General features: G+C 38.4%; 1 protein-coding gene across 1 annotated transcript in view; it reads left to right on the plus strand.

Moving 5' to 3' along the window:
- Window positions 1-20,624, plus strand: part of fstl4 (follistatin-like 4) — a 213,864-nt gene that overhangs the window by 77,652 nt on the left and 115,588 nt on the right. The window contains exon 4 of the mRNA XM_063487535.1: window positions 12,933-13,175. Within this exon, the coding sequence (XP_063343605.1) occupies window positions 12,933-13,175 (243 nt within the window). The remainder of the gene's footprint in view (window positions 1-12,932; window positions 13,176-20,624) is intronic.

Genomic DNA, 20,624 nt, shown 5'->3' on the forward strand with positions numbered 1-20,624 from the left:
AAATGCTTTTGAATGCTGATACATTTCTACTGCTGTGCAGTAATGCTTGCAGGAATATCACTGACTTTTATTAAAAAAGTATAATTATTAATGACTTCGCTACAATTTCAACATAAGCAAAGCCACCCAGGGGCCAGACTGGAGCCTTTGGCGAGACAGTTCTGTCCCGTATGCTTAAACCAATAATAGTTTTAATCTCCAAGCATCATCTATGTATCCCCAATGTCACACATGTTATTCCTCTGTGCTTTGAATTGTTTTCAGAAATATTCTGTTAAAAATAGATCTGTTGCCCTGGGTCTTTTCTTCAGTATAATCAACACAAATATATTACTTTTATATTACTTCCGTCCCGCATAGACTGTAAATACACAATAGGGCACAGGATTTGTATTATAAACTACACGCTCTATATAAGTTGCTTTGGCAAAAACTTTCTTTAAAGAGATATACAGTGTGTAACTGTAAACATCTTCAGATATTGTTGGTTAGAATTTGAGTTTTTGTTTGATGTGGTCTTAAACAAAAGCCATCCATCCATCCTTCCTTCCTTCCTTCCTTCCTTCCTTCCTTCCTTCCTTCCTTCCTTCCTCTGTCACTTATTCAGGTCTGGGTCACAAGGGTAGTAGTCTAAGCAGCAAGCTGAGACTCAGCCACGCCCCCCTAGCTACCTCTTCCAAGGGACACTCAGCCATATCCAGTGTGTCCTAGGGCTGCCCTGGGGTCTCCCTGCAGGACATGCCTGAAACCCTTCACTAGGTTGAACAAAGTCGGCATCCTAGTAAGATGCCCTAACCACCTCACCTGGTTCTTTTTTCACTTTTGCACTTTAAAGAATTTTGCAATAAATTACTTCTTTGCAATGTGGTTTTATGCCTTTTTACCTGTGGAAAGCCAGGGTGAAATACCAAATTTAAAGACGGTAATTACAAACCTTATTAGTACATCTTTAATGCTCAACTGAATTATCTACTGAACTATGCTGCAGTGCTTTATAACACCGAATAAAGAGAATGAATTCTTTATAAGCCCAGCCCGCTGATATTTCATTGTTCTTCGTTAAAAATCTTGCTCTGGCCAGAAATGTTCTACCGCCAACACAGTGAATTTAATGACAACACTGTCACTGTATAAAAAGAGCATTAAGCAGGAAAGCCCACCCAACACACGGTGCACCTTTGTGCCTCAACTTTGCAGCCTCTTGCCCTGCAGGGGTTATTAGTCATCTTGGCTATAGGAGCAAAGCCGTCGTGGGTGCTGGGTCTCTGTGCTCCCGGAGCCCTGCAGTGAGGGAGGTGCAGGTGTGGTGTCAGCAGAAATACAGTATTTATTGTAGAGAGATGTATAAATAGAGAGATAAATGCTGAGAGGTGAGAGTGAGATGAGGCTGAAGATGGATCAAAGGGATTAAGATGCTGCTGCTGATAAAAGGATGGAGTGTACATGGGAAAGCTATACAGCTATGACTAACTGTATTTTTAATAATGGAAAATATATTTAAATACAATGGAGGGCACAGTAAATTTCACACATATGTGTACATGTGCTGGCACACAAACTCAATGATTTCTTTTTTCTTTTTTTCCTTTTTTTTACTAGAAGACTGAGATTATTCTCCCCACACTCACATGCCTGCTCAGACCTACTGCAGAAAAAAAAAAACTACATTTGAGAGCTTATTTCATCCTTGGCCATGTTGGCATTAATGTGGAAATATAAGTGTGGCAGCTGAAGAGGACTGATGCGCAAGACCTATATTGCTGTAGTTGTAGGTGCAGCAGTGGGAGTGCTGCTGTAAATAATATAGCAGACTGTGTGAATCTGCTTCACTGAGTCTCAGATCAATCAATGGGAACTCTTTGGACCTTTTTAGTGTACTTTTTTTTTTTTTTTAACAACAGACACATGCAGACATGTAAAACACTCACATATCCTTATATCAGCCCTCGGGATGTTGGAACAGATGGTGTGCAGGTAGTTGTTGTTGTCAGTTGTTTTCATGAACAAAGCGTGACACTCGGCTAGTTTGTATTCAATGTAGATTGCTGCTGTGTGAATTTTTAAAACTATATGAATATGGATGCAAAAACAGATTTTTACATACAGCCCAACACATAATTTAATGAGGTTCTGAACTCAGTTAAGGCATTTCATTACAACAGGGCAATATTTGTCAGTAGAATTGGAAAAAGAAATACTCGTTCTCATTGTAAGTGTAATTAGTGTTTATAACCCAGTATGTAGAACTGTAGTGACGCTGAATATATGAATTAAAATAAATTGATATCCCAAACAATCATTCTAATTGGTATTTTCTAGATATCTTTAGAATTAATTATTAAGGGATGGCCAGTGGGTTCATCAGAAGTTTATCCCTTCACAAAAAAGCCTTTCCTCACTCATAAAAGTTTTTTATATCCCGTGGGAAGGCAGCCCACAGGGTGGGAAAGAGATACCTGCCATACCATAACGAATGTGACAATGAGATTGACGGCTACCTAGCGTGAATTCCTGCTCACTCTGGTCTCACAGTAGTTTTCCTGTGCTGTAAGACATTCTCTCACATGGCTCACTAGCTATTTCTGTCCTTATGCATTTGTCAGTTACTTTGTGTTTATTTTTCTGCATTCATTTTCATGCACTGTGGGTAGTCACTATCCATTTCTCCCAGACAAAACATGTGCCGGCCTTAGTTGAAAACTGGTTATTTTATTATATATGTGCTGTTTGATGAATTTGTTTAAGAGTATGTGTGGAAACTGTGGCTTCAGCCCCCACTGTGATGCTTAAAAAGGCTCAATGAATACAAAAAAAAAACATGAATTAACCAGGAGTAAAATAAAAAGAAAAGTTTCAGACAGGAGAGCAGAAAAGCTAATCAAGTTTTAACATCAGCTGCATAAGAATACAAGCAAATTGTCACTCAAATGGGTAATTTTTTCACCTGCCCCCCAAAACTGCCCACAAATATCTGAAAAAGAAAAATATTTCTCAACTACCTGATATGTTGAGGCTCATGTACGACCAATAGGTAAAAGTACAAGCAGCAGCAGGTGCCTGGCTCTTGAAGGTCTCTCTTTCAAGAGATCTGAGGTCCTTAATGGAGCAGGTGCACGTACACGGAAATTACAAGATCAATAAAGACCTATCAGCTGAACTAGCCACACGAGTCTTGTGACATTTCCTCCCAGGATCACATTGAATATACTTGTCTGTGGAGGGCAAGTCAGCCTGCTCCCTGTGCTGTTATTGTCTGTCATAAAAACATATCACTCAATTATAATATCACTATGCTTTATTTTCCTGGAACATACCTCTGCAGTCTACTAATATGACAGACAGACAATTATGGGAGCTTATTTCCACCACTGAAAAAAAATTTGTTGGTTTTTTTGTTTTTTTTTTTCAATTCAATTAATATCAACAGTTGCCTCAAAGTGCTCTCTATTGTAAAGTAAAGACCCTACAATAACATAGAGAGTGGGAAGGAAAAACTCCCTTTTAACAGGAAGAAAATCTCCAAATTTCGAGAAAATAACTTGAAATTTAAAGTTAGCACTGCCAATCATTAAACTCTGTGAGGTATGTAATTTCTGGTAGCATCAGCATCAGCTGCTGGTTTTAGAAATGATGAAATCCTTGTGTCACTAGCTGAAAATAACTCAAAATTTTGAGATAATAACTTCTTTTTTCTCCCAGTGGTATAAACAAGCTTCCATACAAGAAATGTAGTCCTGTACTGCTGAAGTAATAGCCCACCAGCAGTTTCTCATCTATGTTGTCACTGTAGAAATGTCGTCTATATGCTTATACTGCATGTTTTAATATTCCCAGTTCCACAGACTGTATGTAGAAGAAGAGGGGAAAAAAGTGGCCGTTTCAATTTTCTAAAAAGAGATGTCATTCGGCAGAGGAGGATGTCCACACTCTCCACAAAATAGCAACTTGTCAATCACACGGTAGCCACGTCCTAAAGTATACCATGCATTATTCAGTGTTACTCTAATTAGGACCATGATTTTTTTTTTTAACTGTAATAACTGGCTAATTAGAAAAGTGATTAATTAGGTATTAAATTAAGTGGGAGTCAGTCCCATTTTCTGCAGTCAATGGAACTGCCCCCTGCTGGGAAAAAAAACCCCCACAGGTTTAAGACATATCTAGGCTGGTTTCAGTTTTCTGCCCCTCAGGTTATGGTCATCTTTTATATACTGTCTATGACTAAAGAAGCTACTTACATGTCTCCCAGCATATCATAAGCGACCTCAGAAGAAGTGACCAGAACATCTTTTTGCGTAATTAGTTTTAAATCTTGCAGCAATCTCTAAAAATAAACTAAAAATAGGGGGAGAACAAGAGAAACACTGAGTCAGGGTGTGATAAGTAAGTACCCTTAATCACTGCGTCCTTTAGTTTCATCATCAGCCATGCCTCTTCAGAAATCACGGGAAGTTTCTCCTCCATTAGTATTTTGGGATGCCACAGATGTATTCAGGGTTCATTTTTCTTGGATGACCTTGTAAAAAAATATGCTATCAAAGTTTCCTGATACAAGTTTATGAACACGGAAAAGCCTATAATTCTTAGCCTCTACTTTTATGTAACTGCAGTTTAAAGCAGGCTGCTGTGCGCTGCATCATGGATAGCAGATTTGATTTATGCTGAGGGTTGTTAACTCCTCTTAAAAGTTTGTTGGAACAGGTCTTTATGCTTACGTTTGTTGGAACCGGTCTTTAAAGGAGCCTTTTAATGAACATCCACTTCTAGCTTCATAGATTTAGATTTATAGTTTTAGCACTTAAATAGCAACCACATGATATTGTTTAACTGGCACATTAGTCATAATTGTAGCCTCTAGTTTTCTTTGTGTTCATATGGTGATGCTGTCTTTGCGGTTGGGAGGTGGCTACATGCATTTAAGCCTCATTTTGTTGCTGTGTAACATTTAAGTTCAAGTGCCATACCTCTCGTTCAAATGTAGAGATCGCCAAGGTAATGACTAACCTGCCATTTAGAAAGAGGTCATGGAGGTAATGGAAGATTTGTAGCATTTAACAGAGAACAATGGCTTTGGCAGTGAGTGTAAATTAACTGTAATTATTATCTAAAGTTACTTCGATTAGAGGTTTTTACTGCAGTTGTTTCATTGTCAGTCTCAGACATGAGGGTTTTTCAGTCTGTGTCAGTCTTTGGTCCTTTCTGAATTATCTCAACAGCTATTAGAAGGATTACCATGAAAATGATCCATGTTTGCCTAACGTGAAATGGAATTACAACATTAATAACAACATAGATTTAAACGATTCCCATCACTAGGGCAAATTTGTCCTTTGTCTATTCTTCTTCTCTGTGAGAAGGATAGAGAAGCAAAAGCTGATATTCAGCCTATACAGGAAGGCTTGATCCTTTATTCAGCTTGTCGCATGTGAATTGAAACTGGGTTATTTGAACTTTTAGTTATATGAAGCGAGACAATATGAAATAAAATGTCAAAAGATTAATCAATACTGAAGTCAGTCGCTTGTTGCAACCATGTAATGTCATTCTTGTAGTAAAACAAACAAAAAAAAAGCTTTTATCTAAAAATATGTCTCAAGATTTAGACATTTGCAGTTAGATTAAAATGATCTGCCATACTGTTTACAAACTACAGCAATAATTATTGGTAATAATCTGTCTTGAAACTGCACATAGGCACATCAATAATTTGAATTTACATAGTTGTTACTGTTTAATTTGTTAGAGTTTTATCGAGATTTAGTCCTGATTGTCTGAAGAGATGATTAACATGTTATATCATTACCTGAGAGCAAGTCTGCCAATTTCTGTGCTATTAAAGGCTGTTTTCTCAAAACATGTTTGGGAAAATGGGGCTTAGTCTAATTTTGGATGCTCTCTTGCTGCTGATTTTTGGGGGCAATATTTAAATCCAGCCTGAATATTGAGGCATCAAAGTGGTGTTGCTGACACTTGGTGTTATGAACAGTTTTGTTCCTGGATGACTTTATGCTTATTATAAATAAATAAGACATAATAATACAATATGGATTACTTAAAGCAGACAGTGGTCATTTAGATTAATTATTCTTTTTAGACATTTGTCCTTGTTATTCTATTTATTTGATTTTCAGTGTATTTATTTACATTTTTTTTTCTTGACCTCATTGTTTGTTGATGTCTCCTTTTGATATGAAACAGTTTTTGTTCTGATAAAAACACCACTAGGTTTAAATGAAACTGTCGATCAACCTCATCTACACTGTGTTACTGCCACAGGCTAAAGACGGACGAGTCGCCAACATATCTAAGGGGACAAATTTGACCGACCAGATCTCAACCCCAGGCTTGTGTGGCTGTGCAAAATGTATTTTCAGTTAATGCACAAGAACCTGTTCAATAAACTACACTTTTCAGACACAGCTCTGGGAGAAGCTTCAGCTGAGATTCTCAGTCTGTGTCTGTGGTTGGTTTTTCACGTGCTGTGTCTGATATTTAAAATTATCAATACTGAAGGTGGGACAGTAAAAACAACACCCAATCGCAGGAAACACACTTCATATCTTAAAAATGGGTTGTTTTTAACCTTTTGACAGTCTATTTTTTTTTTTTTTCATTTCTGTTTTGCCATAAGATTTGTGATCTTGTAGAATTTTATGGAGTCTGATGTGCAAGCTGGATGAATCAGTCCTCTTGTCAAGTGTAGTATTACCGCTAGGCCAAAGGACAAATTTAGAGCTTAATGGGAAAAAAAGGGAACAAAAGATGCGCCTTGAATATCCATGTAACCTAAACAAAATTTCCCTCTGCTTGTTTGCATTCTACTTTCTGTACTAAAAAAAGAAAACATCATTTTGGGTACAGTGCAGTTAAACTGACAGGTTTGTGCTTATCTGTGAGTATCTCACCTAACACCGAGGGCCGCTGCTGTCCATTGATATTCCAGCTTGGTGTGCATGTCAGAATAGCTTTGTCCAACTGTGCAGAACAGGGGAGACAGTGTTTGACGGCGCGTCTCAATATTTAATTATCTACAGCTGCTTCAGAGCAAACAGAATGATCTGTAGGATCAGCAGATGTGACTGTACATTTCCTGGACGGCACAACTCAAATAAACAAGTGCTCCATCCACATGCCCTTTACATGCACATGTATGCTACACTCATGTAACACTTGAATTAAAAAGACGGCGGCACTTTAGTGGCTCGATCACAAAACGGAAGCTGTCTGCTGGCAGGGAAAAAAGAGAAAACTCTTTGTGTCTGTATGGGTTTGTGACTGCAGCAGATTTCCATGGATCAAGGTGGTTTATGACATTGTAGTGCTGCAGGCAGTGAGTCCCACATCAGCAGGGCAAATATTCTTCTAGTCTAATTACTAAGAAGCTCTTACAGTGTCCCTCTGTCTCTCCAAGGAGAATGTATCAAAAAACAAACTAGCCTCTGTGGAGCTGGATTAAATACAAAATAAATAAAGTTTATTGTGATTGCCTTTAAATGTTAAAGGAATTTAAAGAGCTTGAGAGTCTAGCCTCAGGTATAAATAAATTGAGGCATATTTTAGTTGCTAAATAGAGCGAGGGCTTAGACATAAGTACTTTGCTTCCAGAGTGAAGTGACATATTCTGACTTTCTCTTTCTGTGTGTGTGTGTGTGTGTGTGTGTGTGTGTGTGTGTGTGTGTGTGTGTGTGTGTGTGCGTGCACTCGCTGTGTTCTTTATGCTAGTGCGCTCTGCACACACATTATATGCCTCACTGTGGATTCAAATTACCAATAGCTTTTTCAAAATGATTCAGTAAGGGCTGAGACTGACAAGATTGTAGCTTTTCCCGACAAATGAAAAGGCAGTCAGTCATGCTGTGCTTCCAGTTATGCTCTCATCCACTTAGGCTTGCATAAAAGGGGAATAAAGGAGGAAACTTATGTTGGATTATCATAAAATGTCAGGGAGATAAGCCAAAATAGTCTTAGCACCGCATCCCAGTCCCTTATGTTCCTATGTAATTATCAGCAGTGCTTCTCGTAAAACACGCACAGGAAATCTGTAATTATAGTGGACAATGTCTGGTTTCAGTTTCTCTGAGGCCCAGTTTAGAAAGATATTGACAAAGAGAAAGTGAGGAAACAAAGACAGAGACACATACACATGCAGTGAAATAGAGAGGGGTGGAAAAAAGGAAGATGAAGAATAATCAACAAAAAACTGCAGTGACAGGATAGAAAGGCTTGAAGCAGTATGGTCAGCATGGTATTGTCTTGGCACCATAAAAAAGCTTCATCTTGTAAGAGCCATTTATATGTACTGCGCCAGCGGCTTAAACAGGAAGGATTATCAAATGACATTTTTAGCCTCTTAAGCAACCCACAATTGCAACCAACGTGGTCCAAAAGAGAGTGAGACAAAAGAACTTATGGTGAGGATGAATGCGAGTGTTACGAATTAGCTAAATGTCAGACAGCTTGCGTATTGTAAATGTAACTTTTGGGCACTATTGTTTCTGTTGTTTGAGCGGCAGCTGTTCATGTACTCTGTTCTCTGAACAAAATGGGAAAAGAAGAAAGAGGACGGAAGGGGAGAGAGCTAGGGGAAGATGAAGAAGGAAGAACCAGCGCCAGTGGATAACAGCCACTGGATGTTTGTTGCTAAGCATTTAATCTCTCATGCTTGGAGAATACAAACGATCTTGTAATCGTCCCCGACCTTGACATGAACAGCAAGGTCGCAGGGGAGCTGGGATATTTTGCATTTCCCACAGATGCTTTGCCGAGACACGCAGAACAATTAGTAAACTGGATATTGAGTCTGTCTTTACTCTCTCCATCCCCCTCACACTCCCATCGGGCTAGTTACCTGGCACGCCCCCAAGCCGCGACTTAGTTTGATTCCCAATACTTAATTATGATAAAGAAGTAGTCATAGTAATAAGTCAGGTCAGGCTGCACCTACCTGTGGGCTGTACTTAACTGCCGATATCGAATATGCTTATTACTGATTACTCCACCAGTTATTTTCTATTAATTGATTCCAAGTTTAGACAAGAATATGTCAAATGGAAAGAAAAAAGGTGGTCACGCATTTCAAAATCCTAAACTACTACTATCACAGTAGTTACTGTGATTTATTTGGTCTGTTAATCATTATTTCTGTTCACATAAGGTTTAGTAATTTCAGCAGCATTTCTGTGTGTTCATATTTGACCATGTTCCACTGTTTGCAAGCACAGATGCTGGATATTAGACAGTGACTATAGAGTCTATGTTTGCATACATACTGACACCTAAAAGTAAGTAGGAGGGTGTGTGTGTGTGTGTGTGTGTGTGTGTGTGTGTGTGTGTGTGTGTGTGTGTGTGTGTGTGTGAGCTTGTGTTCCTCTGTGCATTGGCCCTCAAATCTCCTTTATGCAATTAAGGGACTTTTTTCCTCCGACAACAGCGTATTACCTCTATTATTGAATATGCTGAGAGTTGAGATATGATTATACTGGAGGCAAATTCAATTTCTCTTTTCAGCAGTTTGAATATAAGAGCGTGGACTGGGTTCTTTTAAGTTAAGCCAGTATGGTTTTTAGCTTTATTCAAGAGAGGGATAATAAAGTTGACCCCTTCTCAGCATCCCGACTGACTCAACCTCAAAACTGCATGAACACAATGGCTACTAAATCTATTATTTTCTTTTAAGAGCAAATCATCCTTCTGACAGTGACTTTAGAGTTTTTAGACTTTTTTAGATGCTAGAATTATCGTTCCTTTCCAGTGTTGTTTTCTTTCTTACCTCGACACTGAATTTATTAATGCCAAGCAGTTTGTTGCAGTGAACAGTCATGTCGTTTATGGTTTGCTCTGGTTTCCATGGCAAATAACAGAGCTTGTTGACTTCAAAGGTAAACAAGAGGCACAAAATGCTTGCAATTTTAATAGAAGAAACAGCAGGATCAATTAGGGCTTTTAAAGCTTTGCTTTAACGCCAAAACTTCATTTTTGTGAGAGCTTAGAACAGTGTTTTAAATGATAAACACCTGCCGTAGGCCTGTAATGGCTGCGGGACTCCTAATCTTTTACCACTTTTTGACATTTTTATATTTTAACAGAAACCAAAAGGATGGTTCAGAAGTTCTTATCTTATGCTGATCTCCATAAACTGATTGGTGCTTTTGGATATGCAAAATCTGTTAGTACCAGTAGACAAAATGGAATTTCAGATTCATCTGCATTCACAGGCACTGACTAGCTGTCAGAAGAAGAAGTTTTGGCTTGAATGTCTCCTACCTACACTGGAAGTCCTATAATGTTCTTAGAGGCTAATTTTGGAAAACCACCGAGGGAAACTACATGGCAAATTTTTCTAATGGTGAATGAAGCGGTCTCCATATAAAATAATAACTCAACTCATATGGTAGGGATATCTGGATCTGTCCTAAAGTGGTTCACCTAATTTCTGGCTGATAGAACACTTTTAGTTTCAGTGGGAAATTTCCGGTCAGATGTAGTAAAAAATTTCATGCGGAGTCCCACAAGGATTGGTTTTAAGCCCCTTGTTATTTTCATTATATATTCTTCCTTTAGGCCATATCATTAGCGGTTTCATAATTATTTCCTAACATCTGTATGCAGACGATATCCAATTGTACATCTCCTTTAAACCTTGGGAATTAGACAAATTATCCACTCTAATGAACTGTCTTAAGGAAATCGAACAATTTTTTGCAGCTGAACGCAGACAAGGCTGAGTGTTTAATTCTTGCTCCAGAGAGTATCAAGCCCCAAATTAGTCAATTGGTCCTTTCTCAGCCTCGACAAAAGCTACTGCTCAGAATCTTGGAATAATTTTTGATCAATCTCTGTCTCTTGATGCTCATATCAAGTCTGTGACCCACTCCTGCTTTTTTCATTTAAGAAATATTGCTAAACTTAGGACTATTGTCTCCAAAGGTGAAATGGAGATGCTTGTCCATGCCTTCATCTCCTCCCGGTTAGACTATTGTAATGCACTCTTTTCCTGTCTGTCTAAGGCTTCCTTAAATTGCCTTCAAGCGGTCCAAAATACCACAGCAAGGCTTTTAACCCACAGTAATAAATTCTCCCATATCACTCCCATGTTAAAATCCTTGCAGTTGCTTCCGGTTGGGTACAGATATTAGTTTAAAATCCTCACTTTTACGTTTATGTCTTTACGAGGAGAGGTCCCCACCTATATCACTGAGCTTCTTCAGCCCTACTCTCCAAACAGGATCCACTGATAGTGGTCTTCTGACTATTCCAGGGACCCATTCGAAAATGAAAGGGGATTGCGCTTTTCAAACCCTAGCTCCAATACAGTGGAACAGTTTACCTCCCCCGCTACGCACCATCGACTCTGTGGCTTCTTTTAAAAAACAGCTTAAAACACATCTGTTTAGAAAGGCATTTGGGTAATGTTCATGTGTAATATGTTGTTTTGTTTGATATGCTTTTATATTCCCATGTGAAGCACTTTTTAATAGCTTCTTGTTTTAAAAAGTGCTATATAAATAAATGTTACTTATTTACTTAATTACTCAAAAAATCAAGTCTCATCTATATCAAATGCTTTACTCATTTTTGTTGTAAAATGCTTTTATTTTCAAATAAAACTACAGAATGAATCTTTATCATCTTGCAGATAAACCCTACAGTTAAGCCTCTGCCAATAAATTCAACACTGTGGGTGCTTGCGTAGGAGAGTTTCATGTTTGCCTATAATTAATTCGGCGCTCTCACGACCATATGAAAAAACATGTAAACTCTAGGAGGGATCTGGCGTTTTTATGTTTAATATATTCCCCTGGCATTTGCTAGATGAGGTTGTGAGGCAGCAAATTCCTTGCTTGTACCTTTTAGAGAATCTCGTTTTCACTGTAATAACCCCACGGAGCATGGGCCAGAGGTCAGGCTCACGGAGTCAGGAAACATCAATCCAAGGTGGAGCATCTGGCTGAATCAGCAGCTTTTTGACTTCCTTTAAGTGCAGATAGATTAAATCAGTGAGAAGAAGAAGAAGCAAGGTGCCCTAGGCAGTGAGTGGTTACAGTGGTGATGGCTGTGTGCATTTGTCCCTGCATATGTGTGTAGGTCAGGAGATGACACAAGGAGTTGTTATAATGAAGAGGGTGAGTAGTGAGTGCATTTGTGTTAATAGGTAACAAAATAGCTAAGGCAGAATGTGGAAACTCTACTTACATTTTCAGTGCCCTTATATGCTCAAGTACATAAATACATATACACCTTGGTATGTTTGTATGCACATGTGCTCATGTATGTGCAAATGATTGCTGAGAGGTGTTAATAAGGGCAGCCTGCAGTTTGAGCTGTAGAGAGTCAGACTGTGTTTAAAAAAGGGTTTATCCTCGTTAGCACCGTGTGATAATTGCCATCACGTTTCGAGGTGTTTGTCATTGGTTTACGGTTTTTCTAATTTTGGTGCCTACTGTATGATCCATGCAAATGTGTTTTCCTTAATACATATTTGATTTGTTTTATTCTGCACCACATATCTAATATAGTATTTTTTTTTAAATGAGAATTAATGTGATTTTTTTTTTTTTTTTTGGGTTTTGATTCATTTATTTGAAAACATATTTGTGTTCAAGCATTGGATTTGTCAGTGATTATCTAAGTTCTTCAGAATCTCACACTACATGAGAACTGTCCTTGAATTTTGGCCATGTTATTTTTAAGCAGCACAAATCTATGAGAAAGCAATACTCATGTCTTTGTCTGTCTGTGCTGGAGAGACAAATCTATTTCATTTTTGCTTTTTGTAAATTCAGCTGATCTCTATCTCTGCCCTTGTAACTCTTTCCGATTTATATATGCAAGTAAAAATTGCCTAAGTTTCCCCCTCTCATACGATTTTATGAAGGCATACACTCTGGCTTTCTTTCTTAATATAAAAGCCCTTTTCTCTCTTGCTCTTCCAGCCCTGTCTGATCCGGATGGAGACCCCTGTCGGAGGACCTACTGTGGACGGGGTCGACAATGTGTGCTAATGGCAGAAACTGGCCGCGCAGAGTGCGTTTGCCAGGAAAAATGCCGGCCCTCCTTCGTGCCGGTGTGCGGCTCAGACGGCAGATTCTATGAGAACCACTGTGAGGTTTACCGCACTGCCTGCCTGGAAAGAAGACGGATCTACGTGGTACACAGCAAGGACTGTTTCTTTAAAGGTACAGATTTAGTGCTACACTGCTACACTGACACTGCAGAGGGCTGCCACACACTGTTAAAAAATGACTGAAGTTATATATTTGAAGTTATATTTATAAAAAAGTCTATTTATCTTGGATATTCTATTCTAATTAATCAAAATAAATTACAAAGGCATTTAGGATGAAGAAGATATAGAGGACATATGCGTGCCCATGCTGTGATACTGCAGCTGTTTGTCAAAATTATTTTTCCCCCAAAGTTTGATAACAAACAAACTAACAGCTTGCTGCATGCATTTTTTTTTCAGGGATATTTCAATTTTAAGTCTCTCTTTTTCACATATTTCACCATCTGTTGTTGCTTGAAAACTCTTAAAGTATTAGGTTTTGTGTGTACCTTTGGAACAATGGGTTCTTTGTTTTTTGCAATAATTTGCCTTATCCAAAGTAACAAATAAGAAGGGCAAAAAAAGTGTATTTGATATAAAAATTAATGTGGGTGTTTAATGAGTTAAAATATTACTCTGTAACACCTTGTGTTAAATACACTTTGATTAAGTAGTTACAAAAACATTTCTATATAAAGTAATTCATAGTTTTCATATTATTTGAAGATGTGTGATGCGTGTGAGTTTGGAAACTTAACAGTCCCATTATAGAATGTGTGAACAAGTTAATGAGCCTCCCATGTCGCAGCACTGTGCCTTCCAGGTTTCAGCTCAAAGAACCGCACATCTTTGTTTCCAACTCGCCTCAGCACAAAGCTAGTTTTTTAGCTTTGTTAACTCTCTGAAGCTTTCAATCCAGCTGTGCTGCTACTTCCCACAACTCTCTCAGCCTGCGCTCACTCAGTTAAAGGAAGTGCAGCTGATCAGGCATCTCTCTCTTCACACTGAGTGATCATTTCTCATGTCAATATAGCCGAAACGCCCACCTGCTGTTTTTAACTTATGTCAGGATTTTAGCAGTGCATAGATAAAAGAAAAAAATTGTTTAAATTAACAGGTTATTATTATTGCATATGAAAATATTGTGAAAAACTTTTTTTTATTTCAAGCTCATTGCACATTAAGTGAAATATTTTGTCGTTTTTTTAATTTTAGTTTTAAAGATCATTATTAGAACTCATCAAAAACAAAAATCTGGTATCTCAAATTATTAGAATATTTTATTTTCAGTTTCGGTAAATGGGTTAAATATAATCTATAGGGTTAAATACCATGGTATTGTCGACTTGTTCAGTACACACAACAACAATGACAACTGATTTGGGTCCAGATGACGATACCCTCCACAAGCCACAGAAGGTCACTGCTGAAAAGGCTGGCTCTTTGCAGAGTGCTGGATGGAAGCATATTAAATGAAAGTTGAGAGCAAGGATAAATTGTGATAGGAAAAGGTGCCCAAGCAGCAGAGATGGCCCCAGCCTTTAGAGGGTTTTCAAGAAGATTCAAATTAAGAACTTGGTGGCGCTTCACAAGGAATGGACCGAGGTGCACTAACATCTTCAGGAAAGTGGCTTCAACTGTCCCTAATATTATGACGCTGATCCATAGAGAAGGAGGAAAAGTGAGGAAAAGAACTTTTGATCAATGGTCCAAAGTCCTCTTATCGCATGAAAGTAAATTCTGTCTTTCAAGGTCCTAGAGTCAGCAGAGGCACAGAATCAAAGTCCAGGCTGAATTTCCCACAGTCTGTGTTGATGTGGTTTGCCATGTCATCAGCTAGTGTTGGTCCGCTGTGTTTTATCAAGTCCAAAGTCAACGCGGCCATCTACCAGGATATTTTAGACTACTTCATGCTTCCATCTGCTGCAGATTTCCTTTTTCCAGGATGACTTAGGACCTGCTCACAGTGCTGAAACTGCCACCAAGTTACCTGACCAGAGCCTCTTTTGATTAATTTTAGGAAATACCCTAATGATAAGAGATACTAGATTTCTGATTTTCATTAGCTGCCATAAACATCAAAATTAAATATTACACCTTACGCAATGAATAGAGAATATAAGTTGTTGGGGTTTTTTGTTTTTGTTTTACTTAACTCTCTCCAGGCACACCCACTTCCCCATATTCAGTGGTTATTTTGCTCAAAGTCCTTTCTGTGGTCTCTGGTCGCCACAACACTTCCAGTGTGAAAACTTTAGTCTACGTTATCATCTGGTGTAATAACAAAGTCTCACAATAATACAGACTCAGAGACTTGGACTGGAATATACATTTATAACTGAAAGCCTCTGTTTTAGATATATAGATAGATATAGATAGATAGAGAGATATACATGTATGAATAATACATTTTCCTGCTGACCCCATCCTCACCAGTGCATTGCTTAGCTTTCACAGCAATTTATTAAATGACGGTCGGCACTTCAGCTGCCATTTATTGAAGGTAATACGCCGACAAGGAATAAGTACTTTGTACGACCCCACTTTAAAAGCTGAATTAACCCTTAAAGACGCTTGTGTTCATTATTGCTGCCAACAACTGAACATTTGTCGTACTTTGCTTTCTTGTCCCTTCACACTTAAATTGGAAGAAGCAAGCAATTATGATGCACATTTTTAGCTCCACTGCTGTTGGCTTTTAAAGTCTGTTGAGATTAAGTGAAATCAAGTGAAATTATTACACGGGCATATTATTTTTTCTTTTCACCTGGCTTTTTTGTGTAATTTGCAGTCATTTCCATTGTTTTCCACTGCTTACACAACAACAAAAACACAGTTTCACAGCCTCTGTATCTTTGATGTCTCACTACATCACTGTGTATGGCACATGTTTGATCCCTTTTGCAAGTGAAAATTGCCCTCAAATGATATTTGAGGGCAACAGCTTGTGAATACATATGAACAGTCTGAAGGCTACGCTTAGGTTTTAACTTTGGTTTGATGTTGAAACATTTAAACAAAAATAGTTGCACTGACAAGCAAAGCAACTGTTTTGTAGCATGTTGCCAGCTGTCAAGTTCCAGTCACAAACATCAATCACTGTGAAAATTGTGCCGGTTTCTGTCAGCCACCGATTCAGTCGAGATGAAAGGACAAAATCATCTGTAGTTTGGCGCTGAAGGCTGTGGCTCGGGGTCGAGTTTTTCTGGGAAACAATAGCGATGCACTTACACTGGGACGAGGACAGTAGGCATTTTCATCAGGTGCTTATTCATCTCTTGGTTAATCATGCTCCTTTCACTACAAGTCAGCTTACTTATTAGGCAGTTGGCCCTAATCACAAAGACTGGCCTGTAAATCATTTATAATTGCACCCTAAAAACTAATTTGATGATCAATCTAATTGTGGAACTTTAACTGAGTTTTGAGTCAGAAGGAAACCAGTGTTGAGCAGTGCAAACATATCATTAACAGGCTTATTTTGCAGCAAATCCTTTCATAATTCTAAATTTTATATGCATTCAATTAGATTATGAAAATGGCCATCCAAACATTTTTCCATAGACGTTTATGCATTATGTGCACATGCACTGACTCAGTCTGTTCCTTCTTCCTCCTCACTACATATCCATGCACTCACAAATCACCACAAGGTTACCTGGGATCACTGGTTCCCTATTGTAAATCGTTTAAATCTTCACTCTTGACTATCTCTCATTAGCAAAATCGCACTCTCAGCATGAACAGTCTGTATTATTATCCAAAGGCAGCCCACTCACTTTATTATGACTTCGATTTAAAGGTAACGGGGCTGCAAACCTGGTGGCATAGCCTCTTTTTTCCCAGTTTTCCAGGTCAGACTAGTATTAAGCATGTTTTATACTCCCCTGGGGTGCGGATGTTAAAATAGAAAGCAAAGCTATAGTTATTTTTGAGCGCATGATTTCATGTCAACGCAGCACAGAAACACAGACACACAATAACTCACACAAACACGGCAGCACTTTCAGGAATATTACATGAGGGAGGCAAGGATTCCTTCTAGACATTACCATGCATAGCTAATCCACATTAGGGGTGTTCAGTCGGCACATTAAGCTTAAACTTGATGTCTGAATGCAAACCAGCAGGAGATGGAAAATTGTGGAAATCGGTCAGATGTTATGGGAATCATGTGTGTGTCTGTACATGTGAAGTCAATATTGCACTTGACATACAAAGAAAACATTAGAAGGCACGTCTCTCAGTGGTGTGCTACAGCCATTATTCATAATCACTATTTGTACAGAGCACTGGAAAGAAGCATCCCTGGCGTTGATCAATAACACTTGAAAATAGCAACACATCCTGTTCTGGTTTGAAGCTCTGCGTCGCATCTCCAGCTGCAGAATGAGACACAATTGACCATTTTCCTCCATTTCTGTCAGGATTTCACTCGGCAACTGCTCCAGTACAAATAAACTAGGAAATCCTCAATGGTTAATGACAATAGGATAAGACAACAATATTATACAGAAGTACACTAATAGTAATATTTGTCTTTCAAATAAAAACGAATAGAGAAAAAAAAAGATGAAGCTGCAAATGTGCTCATACGCCCCACCCATCCACTCAGAGAGTGAGTAAGACACAAATGGATCTCTGGGGACCCTAGAGCAATGTTTTAAGCCACTGACTTTTTTTTTTTTTTTTGCAGAATGGGGGGGGGGGGGGTGAATTTGCTTTCAAATATGATAAACCTAAAAGCTCAGCTGTGAAAGCCTATTTCTTTCAGCTCAGGGCTAGGGTCAAAGTCACAGTGTCAAATATAGCAAGTAGTTATGCCAGCTTTCGTCTCGTCATATTTGCATGACTGTGATTTTCTCCGCAGAGCTGGTCCAAAGCTCTTCACTTTGGAAAAGGAAGAAATAACTCTGACCTTTCCTTACTGGCTTCCACTTACAGAGCTCATTTTGTTTATGCATTAAGCTTTTAATAGGTCTGCATGCATATCCAATGGCATCCGCTGCTACAATTACATGTGTTACTTTAAGCTAAAGTGGAGAAAAACACACACACACACATACAAGAAACCAAATAATTAAACAGATTTTTTTTTCATTTTATTTATGAGACTTTTACTAGTTTCCCAGTTCATCTGCAGTTGCCTGTTTCAGTCACTTACCTGAAATTTGTGATGACTTTAACAAGATTTTACCTTTGTATTTTTTAAAAAGCTTTGTTGTTTTATGTTTGGGGGTACAATTTGTATCGTGTAACATCAGAAGTTTTTATGAGCTTCAGAGAAAAAGTTGACTTTTTTCAAGGAGAGAGGTCAACTCTCCTTTGATTTTATGTTTTTAATTAAATTTTTATTTTATTTTTTCCTCGGGCAGTGGGGAAAATCAAGGGAGAATGTTTAATGGCTCAAACTACTGTATACCTGTTGTGGCAAACAGAGTTGCACAGGTGAAGGAGTTTACCACTCGGCTATCTGAGGGTACCCAGATATTCTCTTTGATGCAGCTTGAAGGAGGCTGCAGCTTGCTTCTGGCTTGATACTCAAAAGTGTGTGGTAAAGGATTTGACTTTTTTGACAGACGGCAAAGGTGATTTCAGGGCAGAAAAAAGGATAATAAACGTGTGTATGGGGATTTTTGTTCTCCCCACTTCTTCCTTTCTTCTCAGCTGATGCTTTAATACATATTGGCTAAAAAAAATGTGTATTTGTATAATAACATTAGAATAACAATGGGATTATAAAATGCCTCACTCTAAAGTGAATTGATAACTGTTACATACCAGTAAAAGGGACACAACAATGTTTAAACCAAAACCCTATAAAGAGATTTTCATTCTTTCACCTTTTTTAAGATAACTTTAATTCTGTTTTCACTGCAGCACTTCTAAGATTAGTCTGAGCTCGCTTCAGCTATCCATTTCACAAAGACCCCGCTATAAAATTACCACGGAAACCACAAATGTCTAACGTACACAAGGGAAAGTCAGTTTGTCTGCTCAAGTACTGCAAATAGATAATCGGCTTCAAAGTCAAAACTTGCTTGACGCCAAATGGTTTTAGAAAGGGCAAACTGTCAATTAAAAAGATTGATGTACCTGAAGCACTCAAACTTAATAACCTATTTAGATTCAAATTACTAAAAGTACCAAAAGTCATAAAACAGGTTTTGAGTCTCTCATCTGTTTTTTTTTTTAACTTTTTTTTTACAACCATGTGATAAATTACACTCTTGCCAAGTGATTGATCTAATAAAAATGATAACACATTTCAATAGAGTGGCAGTGCCACCCTTTCGCTGATTTTATTTTCAGAATGAACTACATATAGTAGTGCATCAGAGACAGATCACCTTAGTTTTCCCTGTGTTTTAGATATCTGTTTATTTATTTTTGGCTAATTTGGAAAAAGGAGATTACTTTGAGACAGAAATGTTGAAATCTGCAAGTGATTATTAAAATAAAATTACACTTGGCATTCACTTAATTCTTTTATTAAGTGCATGATGTATAAATTCAATTACATTTAAAGATTTTTAAAATCTCATTAGCTTTAGAAATCGCTCTTCTAATTTATGAAACAGGCATCAGAAGCACAACATGTTTTCTCTTTCTTCTCCTGTGATGAGTGCTGGGCAGAGAGTCGGCTCTTTTCTGACCTTGCCTTTGATTATGGCCCTTTCCCTCTGAAACGATCCGTAAAAGAACTAACACAGTTGATTCATCGCTTTCATCTTCCTGATGAGTAGGAAGCTTCTAGAAAAGGCAGTCCAAAGAGACATCTGTTTTCACCGGGTTGTGTATGCCACTCCACAGGGAGGTCTTTAATGTACCTGGTTTGACCACTCTATTATGGACGAGTGTCATTCTGGTGATTCTTGGTTGTGATCCCGCTGACTCTTAGATCAGACGAGCAATGTGGTAGCTTTCAGACTGAAATTAGTGTTGAGTCTCCCCTGGGTCTTAGTGAGCTACCTCTCCTACATTTTCTTCCATTAAGCCAGGCGGTTCATAACAGGGAGCCCTGACCACCGCCCCCCCCATCCTCTCCAGACTGGACACCAGCCAGGTTAAAGTTGATTGCAGAGCTGCAATGATTAATTGATTGGCTGACTGGTCAAAAATTTATTTGCAGCCATTGTGATAATAAACTGCTAGTTTAAGTCACTTATCAAGCAGAGGGGGAAAAAAAGGCAGACATCCTCATTTCACCTTTTGAAGACATCAGTACTGAAAATAGTTCTTCAGTTGCTTTAACTAGCCACTTAAATAAAGATTCTCATAAGGGTGCTGATTGATTGATATTTTAGCAATCATCAGTCTTCTTGAGATTCACAAGCTGTTGCCAAATTTCACAAAAAAATGACAGCTACAGTGTTCTTGATATAATGAATTGCTTTGTCTTTTCCTCTCTCCAACCTCCCTTTTAGCCATCTATCAACTACCCGTGTTTGCGGTGTCTCTCACTTTTAGAGCTGCCTCAACCACTCTGATTACTCTTCATCATTCTGGCTCATTCAGTGGCAGCTGTGGTTATTGCATTAGCCATCAAAGCTGCCCCCGTTTGTCTTTGTACTCCCTC

This window comes from Pelmatolapia mariae, linkage group LG10_11 (genome assembly GCF_036321145.2).
Source record: "Pelmatolapia mariae isolate MD_Pm_ZW linkage group LG10_11, Pm_UMD_F_2, whole genome shotgun sequence".
NCBI lineage: Eukaryota > Metazoa > Chordata > Actinopteri > Cichliformes > Cichlidae > Pelmatolapia > Pelmatolapia mariae.